Source organism: Temnothorax curvispinosus, unplaced genomic scaffold (assembly GCF_003070985.1).
Source record: "Temnothorax curvispinosus isolate PA1 unplaced genomic scaffold, ASM307098v1 QBEX01000440.1, whole genome shotgun sequence".
Taxonomy (NCBI): domain Eukaryota; kingdom Metazoa; phylum Arthropoda; class Insecta; order Hymenoptera; family Formicidae; genus Temnothorax; species Temnothorax curvispinosus.
Genome location: NW_020210220.1, coordinates 501 through 12,860, shown reverse-complemented (window position 1 = coordinate 12,860; position 12,360 = coordinate 501). Strand labels below are relative to the sequence as shown.

Genomic DNA, 12,360 nt, shown 5'->3' with positions numbered 1-12,360 from the left:
TTTTAAATCCAAATTAATTAATGATTTATATCTGTCGATATCTGTTTTGGTTACTTTTCGTTAAATTTCGTATGATATCGTGGTTTACTCGTTTTAATAAATAAAGGAAAATTCTTTCACAATAATCCAGTTGTTATGCTAATTATGAACGGTCTCTTACAATTTAATATTAACTGGACAAGCTTTTATATGTATACATGATCAATCGCTTTGTAAAGCTCGGACGTTAGGTTGAAATTAAAACGAAAACAACACTACATACGTCGCTTTGTCATGAGAATGTAAATAAAGAATGTAAATAGAGAACATAAATAGAGAATATAAATTCAACTAAGAAGTACTGAGAACATATAAGCACGACTAAGTATTATTTCGATATGGCATTTAACAGTTACAGAATCTCGTCGGATTAATTTGCTGGGACATTTATAATGTCTTCGGTCCAGCGTGCATTTGCTCACAAGTTAAGCAAACAGCATGCCGCCGATGTGAGGCGGCAAATTGCCACTTCTACTTCCTATTCTCGTGATTTATCCAAGAGCGGTAGCAGTGTATCAGGATTTTCTTCCACGGTATGCAGTCTTCTTTGGAAAACTGGCATATAAAAAGATTGCCAATAAACAAAAAATCTTGGAGTAAATTAATATTTAATTCTTATATGCAGATGTCCCTGTGCGAGGTATTAGAACCACTTGATTACGAGGAATTCTTGGGACAGCATCAGTCAGTGCTGGACCGTGATCCTTTAAAACCAATACTAGATTTTCCACCGGGAGACGTCGAATTGAGAGTCGTAAAGAGGAAGATTCGAACAGAGGAGCCAGTAGTACCGCACGAATCAATGTAAGAAAATAGTCGAAACGCTATTAATTACAATACAGTTATTTAAAACTTGCCATCCATTTTTCATTTTGATCATTTGGCTTTCAGTGATACCGTGTCGCCTTATGTGAAAAGATGCATTGAGAGTTTTACTTCAGACTGGGTCGTAATACATCGTAAATACAAAGGTAGAATCTCACCTATCGCCCGAGACAGATTGCTTCAGGATACACCTAGACAAGATTTCGAGGTATCTAGTGCTGGAGATAAAATTAATTTACTTGTGATAAGCAGGAAGTGAAAGCGATTTATCTTAATTAGGTAGATCAAGAAGATGCAAATGGCTGTGTATCACCGAACGAAGAGGATGATTTGCCCAATTCCGGAGATACTCCGAGAGGATCTTGGGCAAGTCTGGATTTGCGGCATTCGCAACATGACCCTCTTCTGCCGAGTTTGTTAGATCGTGTTTGCCTCGAAACGATCGATCAGATGAACGAGCAGAAAAGATTGGAGGATCGACAGGTACAGGATTATAAAGCGGCAAGTTTGTCCGTTTTATTTTGACTAAATATTCTTAATATTTGTTATTTAATATTTATTAAATATTTATTAAATATTGAATATTTATTAAATATTTCTTATTAAATATTTTATTAAATATTGTTCCGGATTCGGCGTTGCTGATACATTCTATTCCACGATATTTAGACAACGCCGAGTCCGTAAGTCAACAACAGCTGTAATCTATCACGCGTACACGCGTCTCTTACAATCGTATCACGCGCTGGTCATGCTCCCGCATACCTGCGCCGCTTCCGAACTCGAAGGTTTTGCGTGCTGTGCGACGATCCGGCGAATTTAGTTTCTGTATGACGAGCCTGCGATAAAGACCGATCGGTCATGGAACTGCTTGCGCCGTATATTGTGCCGCCGTTTTCTTGCGTTAATACTAGGATGTGCGGGTGTGATTATCCAAAGATTAACAATCAATTGGATACCGGCCTTTCGTGTTATTGGGAGCGAGATGGTTTTGGCGTGGAGCGTGGCTCTTCTTGCAGGCCCAAGAACTGTTTTCAGCTGACGCAGCGAAAATCTGCGTCATCGCGCGCAGCAAGACCTCCGTTCTGTTCGTGAGTTTCAAGATCTCCGTTCTATATTCGCGCGCCTTAAGATCTTTTTATTCGCGCTGATTAACGCTCCGTTCCGTCACGCGCCGCCCTCTTTCGAATCGAAATCCGCTGGTGCTCGGAACTATATTCCGTTAACAGGCCTTTGGTCCGTCGGATCGATCATCTTTCTGTCCGCGTTTATTTTGTATTTTGTGTATGTGACGTAAATATAGATATTGAGATTAGCGATAATTCACTCGCGAGTGAATTGAGTGTCCCGTTTAACCGTCGAACCTTCTGAAGGTTGTCCCAGACTATCCTTCATACATTCCTCAATTAAATATTTCATTATCTAAACTAAATATTTAATAAAATATTGAATAATAAATGTTAAATATTATAATGTTAATATTAAATATTGTATTTGTTGTTCAATATTTGACTAAATATTTAAATATTTATTTTTCAGGAAGCCTTGTTCCCGCTTTACGCTCCTCCGACTTCTCCTGACGATGAGTGGCAAGAAATCAGCGTTGCCCCGGAACCTACAGAACCTTTTGCTCATAAAATTCTCGTAAAATGTCTGCAATTAAAGTTAGAACTAGAAGTGGAGCCAATATTCGCCAGTCTCGCATTATACGATGCCAGAGAAAAGAAAAAGGTATGATATTTTTTATCATTGAAATTACAACTTTAAGAATACATAATGCTAATTACAAATTGTTATATTTCAGGTGTCCGAAAATTTCTACGTCGATATGAATTCAGAGGGCTTGAAAAGAATGCTTGGAGGACACATCGCTTATAGCGATGCAAGTACCTTAGCTAGAAGTTGCGTTTTGAGTATCAATAAACCCAGTCCCGATTTGTTTCTTGTCGTACGGCTCGAGAAAGTATTGCAGGGCGATATATCGGAGTGTGCCGAACCATATTTACGCGAAGATAAAAATAAAGATAAGGTAATAAAATGTTAAAATAAAATACTGATGCATTCAAAATGGCAATTTCTCATATTATTGTCTTATTTATTTTCGTATAGGTCAGAGCTGCCGCCGCTGCTGCGTGCGAACGCCTAGGTCGTTATAGAATGCCTCTCGCGTGGACTGCAATTCATTTGTCTGGTGTAATCGGAGGCGGTGGTGATACGGATAGCACTGGCAGTGCTGGATCTTTAGACAGAAAGTCGGGCGGTCTGGAACAGTGGCGAAAGAAAGTGGAACCGCCGACGCGACGTGGTTCGCTAGAAAGACGGAGTTCGGATAAAAGACGTAGTTGGTCGCCGGACGATTTTGCCAATTGCCTCGATAGCTTTAGGTTCGTATAATGCTCTATTTTCCTATTGAAAGGCTTAACTAACATCTTGATGTTTTTATAGGCCCATTACTTTAACAGTCTCGAGCTTCTTCAAGCAGGAAAGCGAACGACTTCGCGATGAAGATCTTTATAAGCTTTTGGTTGAACTACGAAGACCTGGTTCCAACTTGAAACGATTAAAATGCTTACCAGGGATATTGAAATTGGATCTCAGTCCCAGACCCGAAGAGCTACCGAGGTGTCTTGATCCCGACCTTAGAAGATTAGTTCCATATCCGGATGAAAAGAATCGACCGGTTAAGGAGATACTCGAGTTTCCAAGCGAAGTTGTTTCGCCCGATTTAACGTATCGTAATCTCCTATATCTTTATCCCAAGGTGCATATCGAATAAAATTGTACGATCAATTATTTCTTATTAATTCTACGACATGAGAAATTATATTTTATTATGCGTAGGAAGCAAACTTCAGCTCCAGAACTGGCTCAGCCCGTAATATCGCTGTAAGAATTCAGCTTATGGGAGGTGAGCAAGAAGCCGACGCGCTTACAGCTATCTTCGGCAGATCATCGTGTCCTGAGATGACGCACGAATATTTTACTTCCGTATCATACCACAACAAGAATCCGAATTTTTACGACGAAATCAAGATGAGACTACCCGCGGATTTAAGTGCAAAACATCACTTATTGTTCACTTTCTATCATATTAGTTGCCAGAAGAAAGCAGAGCAACCAAACGTCGAAACGGCGGTCGCATATACAGTAAATTTTAATCAGTAATTAATAAAATTAGGACTTGGTAATTTGATTGATGAACTAAATATGTAAAATTTTATTTGTAGTGGCTACCGCTTCTAAGAGATGGTCATCTCCAATCAGGCGAATTCAGTTTGCCTGCTATGCTAGATCCGCCACCCGCAAATTATTCCTACATTGCACCCGATGTTCTTTTGCCAGGCACTCGATGGGTGGATGCTCATCGAGGGGTCTTCACTGTTATATTGGAGCCTGTTTCCAGCGTTCATCCGCAAGACAAATATATTGACAGGTAATAATGTATTATTTTTTTCCTTTGTGGGAATAAAAAACGAATAACAAAATATGTAATAATTTTTTAAATAATTTCCATATTACAGATTTTTATCATTATGCGGCTTTTTGGAAACCGGTCAAGTTCCGCCCCGTATCGGCGAAGCGGGCATGGAATCAGAATTAAAATCAGCTCTTCTCGAATTAGCGCGTGCCTCACATTCCGCCTTGGTGCGATCACTTCCACAATTACTGGATCAATTACTGTGTCTTCTAGTGCGACCGCCAACATTACCGTCTCAATCGCTGAACGTTGCCGCCACCATCTTCGAGGCTCTGGGACTGCTCGTACGAAATATTACCAATTTACCGGATGGTCAATTAGACGCGCATGGAAGACACGCGCTATTGGCCACCTACATCGCGTATCAATGCTCTTTGCCGAGCATGACTCACAACGGGGGCGTCGTGCGAGCACAGAGCAATCCCGATCTGCCTCTGGAAGATCTGGAGATGGAAATCCACTCGCGGGGATTGGACAGAACCGCGTCGATGCGACAGGAATCCCCCTCGATCAACAGTCATCCCACCAGAAGACTTCTACACGAGGAACTTGCCTTGCACTGGGTTGTATCCACCGGTCAGGCACGCGAACTGGCGATAACTCATTCTTGGTTCTTCCTGGAGCTGATAATGCGCTCGATGGTTGTCACGCTGTCTGAGATGGCGTCCTTGGAGGCACTGCGAAAAATTAGATTCTCACCGCAGTTCTGCGACGATGTCGCGACGCTCACCGCTGCGTTAACGTCCGAGGTGATATCGCGCTGCGGCAAGGAAATCCGCGTGGCGTCCAACTTGATATCGAGCCTTGGCAATTTCTTATCCGACCTGCTATCCGTGATGGACAGAGGATTCGTGCTGTCGCTCGTTCGCGCCGCCTGTTGCTCGCTGTCGGATGCGTCAATGCATATTCCCGACTCCGCAGCGTTATTCGCTCTGAAACTCGATCTCGTGAGAACGGTGTGCTCGCACGAGCACTATGTAGCATTGAATCTTCCCTTTGGCACTGGTTATACGTCGGGATCGGCTCCGGCATCGCCCAGTCCATCGACTGGCAGCTCAGGCAGTCTGATATCCACTCTCGTGCCCGGGGATAGAGCCCGGTTTTCGGAACTCAGTCAAGAATTCAGGCAGCAGCACTTCCTGGTCGGCATTGTTCTGTCAGATCTGGCAAACACCTTGGAGATACCAAATCCGATGCTACAGAATAAAGCTATTGGGACCGTCCGACATCTTATGAGCTGCCACGATGCTGATCTGCGATATTCCGATCCTGCGGCGAAGGCTAGAGTTGCCGCGCTCTATCTGCCGTTACTTAGTATCTTGATGGATGCCTTACCCCAGCTTTATCATTGGGACTCCAAAGACAAAAGCGTTTATCCGGATGAATCCGGATCGATCACGCAATCGGTAGCATTGGCTATTGCTGGCGGAATGTCGGCGGACACCGCGGGCAATCAGTGCCGTGTATCTCTGAGTTCCGAAGCTACTCGACATTTATTAATGTGTGCCTTATGGGTGCTGAAGGGACTAGAACGAACCGCTCTAGCACAGTGGTGTTCCGAACTCAGCGCTAGACGTATTCTGAGCTTGCTGCAAGTACTGAATATCGCCACCGCAGCTTTCGAATACAAGGGCAAGAAAGCACTTAAAAGATTGCCACCTCAAGCAACGGCCACCAGCGATATTAGATCGCGACTGGAAGATGTGATTCTCGGTCAGGGAAGTGCCAGGAGCGAAATGATGCTACGAAGAAAGGAGAGAGTGACCGGAGACAAATTGAGATGGCGCAAAGATCAAATGCCTTACAGGTACAAATATTATTATATTATTTTAATTTTAATTTTAATTTTAATTGAAGTCATGATTATATAAATATATTGATTCTTCAAGATCTTGTGAACAACCGGAAGGAAGAGCTGTGGAACAAGACGCTCATATAGAAGGAGCCTTAGCGGCTGAGGCTTCTCTTGTCGTATTAGATACCTTAGAATCCGTAGTTCAAGCTGACGGCGGTGGAGGTATTCGTCGACTTTTTATTTCACTACTTAAATATGACAAGATAGATGAATTAAACGTTTGAAATTACTTAGGTGCGGTTGTCGGTGCGGTATTGAAAGTGTTACTAAGAGCGTTGGCTAGAAACCAAAGTACATCGGTGCTTCAGCACATGTTCAATACACAGCGGGCTTTAGTCTTCAAGTATCATAGCGCATTGTTCGACGAGGAAAGCGAGCGCTGCGGGGATTTATGCTTAACATTGCTCACTCGATGCAGCTCGCCCTTAAGCGCTATTAGAAGTCACGCAGCTGCAAGCCTGTATCTGCTGATGCGACAGAATTTCGAAATTGGGAATGTAAGCTGTCATGAGATCTCATGATGTTGTGAACTATGAAGCCTTGTTTTAATCTTACATTCTTCACAGAACTTTGCGCGCGTCAAGATGCAAGTCACAACGTCCTTATCTGCTCTTGTTGGAAGAGGAAGAGCACCTAGCGAGGGTGCGTTACGTAGGGCCTTGAAAACGGTGCTGGTATACGCCGAGAGAGATACGGAGCTTTCAGACACGAGCTTTCCTGAACAAGTGAAGGATCTACTATTCAATCTTCATATGATCCTCTCTGATACTGTTAAGATGAAGGAATTCCAAGAGGATCCTGAAATGCTCTTGGATCTAATGTATAGGTAAGATTTCTGAATCTTAGCAAACAATTTGACTTAAACACTTCGAGTGCCAAGCACATTTCGAGCGTGATCTCTGCGGGGCCCAAGAGTGAATTTTTGATAGTTTTGTTTTAAATATATATATTCAATGCACTGTAAAAATAAGGTTTTATTCAATATATTTATAAGTAACGAAATCGTTTCTACTTGAGTGAATAAAATCGTCACCCATAGGTGGGTGATAGAGCCCCTGCGAGAACTTATGCGTCACTCAGATCTGAGTGACGTGGTACTCAAAGTAAACATAACGAGCTAAGGGATGTATCTAAATTTTGTTTAGAATCGCCAAGGGCTATCAAGGATCGCCTGATCTTCGTCTGACTTGGCTCGCAAATATGGCGCAGCAGCACATGGAAAGGAAAAATCACACGGAAGCAGCAATGTGTTTGGTGCACAGTGCCGCTCTGGTAGCGGAATATCTTCATCTACTCGAACCTGGTGGCGGCGGTCGGCCCGTAGGAGCTGTTGCTTTGAACGCCGTGACACCGAACGCTTTAGAGGAGAGTGCCGTCGGCGATGACGTACTGGCCAGAAGGGAAGAAGGGCTTTGCTTAGGCCCCGATTTTTCAGAAAGTGGATTGGCGGGTTTATTGGAGCACGCGGCTAGCTCTTTTCACGCAGCTGGAATGTACGAAGCTATTCCTGACGTCTATAGGGTGTTGCTACCTATAGCAGAAGCTGCACATGACTACAAGAAATTAGCTAACATTCACGGGTAAGAAAATTTAAATTATTTAATATGATATGGAGGGCGCATTTTTTTCAAATTTACTGTATAAGATATTATTTCGGAACTTTTTTTTAGTAAACTTCACGAGGCATATACGCGTGTGGAACAATTGGCTGGCAAGCGTGTCTTCGGGACGTACTTCAGAGTTGGTTTCTATGGCGCCAGATTCGGCGATCTTGCCGGCGAAGAGTTCGTTTACAAAGAGCCAACTTTAACAAAACTTCCGGAAATATTCTCGAGACTCGAGAACTTTTATGCCGAGAGATTCGGCGCGGAGAATATAGTTATAATAAAGGATTCGAATCCTGTGGATCCTAGCAAACTGGAACCGGACAAAGCTTACGTACAGATCACTTACGTGGAGCCGTACTTCGAAGCACACGAGCTTAGACACAGACCTACAGTTTTCCATCGGAATTTCAACATAAGTGAGTATTGATTTAGACAAAATATTATTTTGTGATAGCAGTAATTAATTATACAGTAATTAACAATTTGTTTCGATAATGGCTTTTGTTTTCAGAACGATTTGTTTATGCGACACCTTTTACTCCTGGTGGCAAAGCTCACGGTGAATTACGTGAACAGTGTAAACGGAAGACTATATTAACGGTGGCGACACATTTCCCATATCTGAAAACCAGAATTCGAGTTGTGGCTCGAAAACAGATAGTCCTGAGTCCCATCGAAGTGGCAATTGAAGACATACAGAAGAAGACTGCCGAGGTATTGATCGATTTCTCACATCTTAATATTTTTACAGTACACATGTAATACATTTTTATGTAATCTTAATTAGGTGGCTGCTGCAACCGCTCAAGAACCACCTGACGCAAAGATGCTGCAAATGGTCCTTCAAGGTTGCATTGGCACGACGGTTAATCAAGGACCAGCTGAAGTAGCGGTCGTGTTTCTTTCGGGTTTGCGCGAACAAAATGCGCAGCCGACCAGATTGCAGCACAAGCTTCGTTTGTGTTTCAAAGATTTCCAGAAAAAGTGTCTCGACGCTTTGCGGCGCAATAAGAATCTGATTGGTCCCGATCAGCGGGATTATCAGCGGGAGCTGGAGAGAAATTATCAGAGATTGACCGAGAGATTGGCACCTCTCATTGCTTGGAGGTAAGAAGTTTTAATTAAAAAGATACATATCTTTTCACGTTTATCATGTTAAAGAAATTTTTGTTATGCTGCTACGTAGTGGACCGTCCTTAATTAATCAGCAAGCTGTATCGTCGACTCCTCCGCGCTGGTAGGGAAATGAAACACTGCCATAGAAGCTTACCAAAGACTAATTATCCAATTATTAATCGCGTGTATTGTCATATAGCTAATTCTACTTTTAATTACTATTGTGAAGAATATACGTACGTTGAATTCTTGTTTTATAACAGGATTGAAAAAATTCCAAGTTATTTATAAAATAAATATATATTTAGTCAAAAGAATTATATGAGTTATATTTTATATGAGTTTTATATACATGTAATGAGTTATTAGATAAATCGACTTTTGTGGAAAAAGGAATAAAATAAAGATAGCATTATAAAAAATCGTTGGATTTCCAAATTTGTTAACGCTAAACGATCAAACGTTTTTAGAACAAGGATTCAACGTAATTTATTTATATAATTGAAATTTTCATACTTATAAGCACTTAAGTATTACGATACGTTGTGACCATCACATTAAATGGATTTATATAGATATGGGCGGGCATTTATATTTAGAATTTGTATTTTTTTTATAACTGATCTATTTTTGAAAAAATCAATTTTTTACGGTAGATTTCCCCCAAAGAGTTTTATCGATGACTTATGACTCAAATGAATTTTGTGTATGCAATTTATGTGTACGAAATTTAGTTAATTTAATGAAATTTGGTTTTAAATCATCTGGCGTCTGTACAATATCTTGATGATTAAATTCAAGATGTCTCTCTAGATGTTGATAGATATTAGCTGCTGATATGCTCAAAATTTTTTTACAATGTATGCATTTTATGCTCTTCAACTAAAAGAAAAAAATGTTTCCAAATCGGATGAGACTTCGGACGGCTACGTTGTTTTATTTTCTTTTTTCTTATTAAACACACACATACACAGGTTGTTTGACTCTCTACACTGTTAATTTTTTTTTTACATTTCTTACATTTTATATATTTTAACTCGGTGAAGTCTTTCCATATCGGGTGTCTTTTTTTTTGGTCCACGGTGTCCTATCTCATTTTTTTCTATTAAATTTTCTATTAAATTATTTTATTAATTCTTTGTCCTTCAATCGTTTTCTCAGAATGCAGGAAAGAGAAACCTAAATCAAGGACCGTCGTCAAATAAAGGTCGTCGTAAACAAAGGTCGTCAAATCAAGGTTTCGTTCGTCTTCAGCGCTTTTTTCTTCTCTTTGCTGTTCACGTGATAGCAAATTCTTCCAATTTTTTAGCTGGTATCTGACTCTCTTGTTCTGATACAACCAGATACGCAGGTGCAAGAGAGACCGATGTACTCGTACTCTGAACATTTCTGTACATTTACATACATTTCTTTACAATAGGTGCTTTCAATTTACATCAAAACTCAGATAATTCTCACTTGTGACGTCGTTCTATCTTTTTTGGCATTTAATGAATAATAAAGACAGAATGACATCACAAGTAAGAATTATCTGAGTTTTGATGTAAATAGAAAGCAACTAATGTATGCATTTTATGCTTTTCAACTCAAAAGAATGTTTCCAAATCGGATGAGACTTCGGACGGCTACGTTGTTTTATTTTCTTTCTTCTTATTAAACACACACATACACATGTTGTTTGACTCTCTACTCTTTGTCAATTATTTCTCTATTTATCTATTACATTTATTACATTTCATATATTTTAACTTGGTGAAGTCTTTCCATATCGGGTGTCTTTTTTTTGGTCACTTGTCTCATTTTTTTCTATTAAATTTTTGATTAAATTATTTTATTAATTCTTTGTCCTTCAATCGTTTTCTCAGAATGCAGGAAAGAGAAATCTAAATTAAGGTTTTGTTCGTCTTTAGCGCTTTTTTCTTCTCCTTGCTGTTCACGCGATAGCACAAATTCTTCAAATTCTTCCAATTTATCAGCTGGTATCTGACTCTCTTGTTCTGATACAACCAGATACACAGGCGCAAGAGAGACCGATGAAATCATCCTCCTGCTGTAGACATATATTATGTAGAACACAGCATGCCAGTATGGTGTCTGGGATTTCTTCGTAGCAGACCATGGAGAGATGTCTTAATCGTCGAAAGCGTCCTTTCAGTAATCCGAAAGTTCTTTTAATTGTTTGTCTCGTTTTACTCAGAATGGTGTTAAACGAGATTTGTATCTAAAATTAATATGTGTTATCATTGCAAGGCGAAGAATTTTTTAACTGCTACGTGCAAAGTAAAAAAATACTAACTTACAGCAGTTAGGTGTCCTATATTTTTATATGGTGAAATACACCAAGGTAATGGAGGATTATAGGCCTTATCTCCAATTATGTATTCACTATTGGGGAAAAAATTTTGGATGTTTGCCTCAGTGTCTCTGTATAATGGAGAATTCCGAAATACTCGGAGATCTCCCACACTTAGCCAGCAAATACATCGGTGAATCGCAACTCAGGATCACATACCGCTTGAAGGGTTATTGCGTACTCACATTTTCTGGTTCGATATTATTGTGCATCACCTTAACAAATTTTAAAAATTTTACAACATGGTATTTTTTTAACTTGTAATACTCTGTAAGTAGCAAATTAAAATACATTACATTCAGCTTAATTGTTACTTTTTCTTTTGTAAATTTCTTTGGAAGTGTAAGTTTTTGTTGTAAAAATACAAGTTAAACTTACTTGAGGTGCATCAATGGGAACATAACAACCGTCTATTGCACCAATCACTCCCGTCATACCAGCAATATTTCTGAACTTCTGAATAGTCCTTTCTAACTTTTCGCCTGTAGGCCAAGCAATAAGTTTATGAAATATACAAACAAGGGTAACTATTACTCTTTGAAAGCAGGAATGAGGGGTTGATTTTGACATATCAAGCTTCATTCCGATAGATCTACAAAAGAAATATGTGTATTATAACTTTCAGCCTGTTACGAGGTCGAGGATTATGAGGTCAAACGTGAGGTATAATATTAACAATATATAGGGCGGCAGTGTGGTCTAGTGGTAGAGCTGGCTGTATTCGCAATTGCTGAGCGCTATTATTTGATTTTTTAAGCGGAATAGCTTCTGCTGCTTCAGCGTCGGCCAAATCTTTGATTTCGGCTTCTACCTCTGGTACTATTTCTTCACATTCTGTCTCAAGTTGTTCAACACCTTCACGGGGAAGGTCTTCAACTTCTACTTTAATAGAAAAATTAGGCTCTTCATTTGCTGTACTATTTTCCTCGCTGTTTACATCTATCGGAAATAGAAATAGAAATATCTTGATGATTAAATTCAAGATGTTTCTCTAGATGTTGATAGATATTAGCTCATAATCACATAAAAAATCCGAGAAGGAGAGAGAGAGAGAGAGAGAGAGAGAGAGAGAGAGAGAGAGAGAGAG

General features: G+C 40.1%; 1 protein-coding gene across 1 annotated transcript; it reads left to right on the top strand.

The window, feature by feature from the left end:
• The first annotated feature begins 431 nt into the window (after positions 1-431).
• On the top strand, positions 432-11,560 carry LOC112454334 (dedicator of cytokinesis protein 7). Its single transcript, XM_025015652.1, has 19 exons — positions 432-572; positions 665-843; positions 931-1,072; positions 1,144-1,347; positions 2,404-2,595; positions 2,669-2,893; positions 2,974-3,248; positions 3,310-3,625; positions 3,706-4,011; positions 4,092-4,297; positions 4,386-6,149; positions 6,232-6,359; positions 6,432-6,694; positions 6,764-7,023; positions 7,343-7,777; positions 7,868-8,220; positions 8,316-8,518; positions 8,592-8,911; positions 8,991-11,560. The coding sequence occupies exons 1-19, from the start codon at positions 432-434 to the stop codon at positions 9,043-9,045; spliced, it is 5,967 nt and encodes a 1,988-aa protein (XP_024871420.1). The 3' UTR covers positions 9,046-11,560.
• Positions 11,561-12,360: the final 800 nt, after the last annotated feature.

Bases quoted from the DNA above. Each gene is read 5' to 3' on its own strand.
- LOC112454334 (XM_025015652.1), top strand. From the start codon at position 432: ATGTCTTCGGTCCAGCGTGCATTTGCTCACAAGTTAAGCAAACAGCAT. The intron at 4,298-4,385 runs GTAATAATGTAT...TCCATATTACAG, and splicing joins CAAGACAAATATATTGACAG to ATTTTTATCATTATGCGGCT. The intron at 8,519-8,591 runs GTATTGATCGAT...AATCTTAATTAG, and splicing joins TACAGAAGAAGACTGCCGAG to GTGGCTGCTGCAACCGCTCA.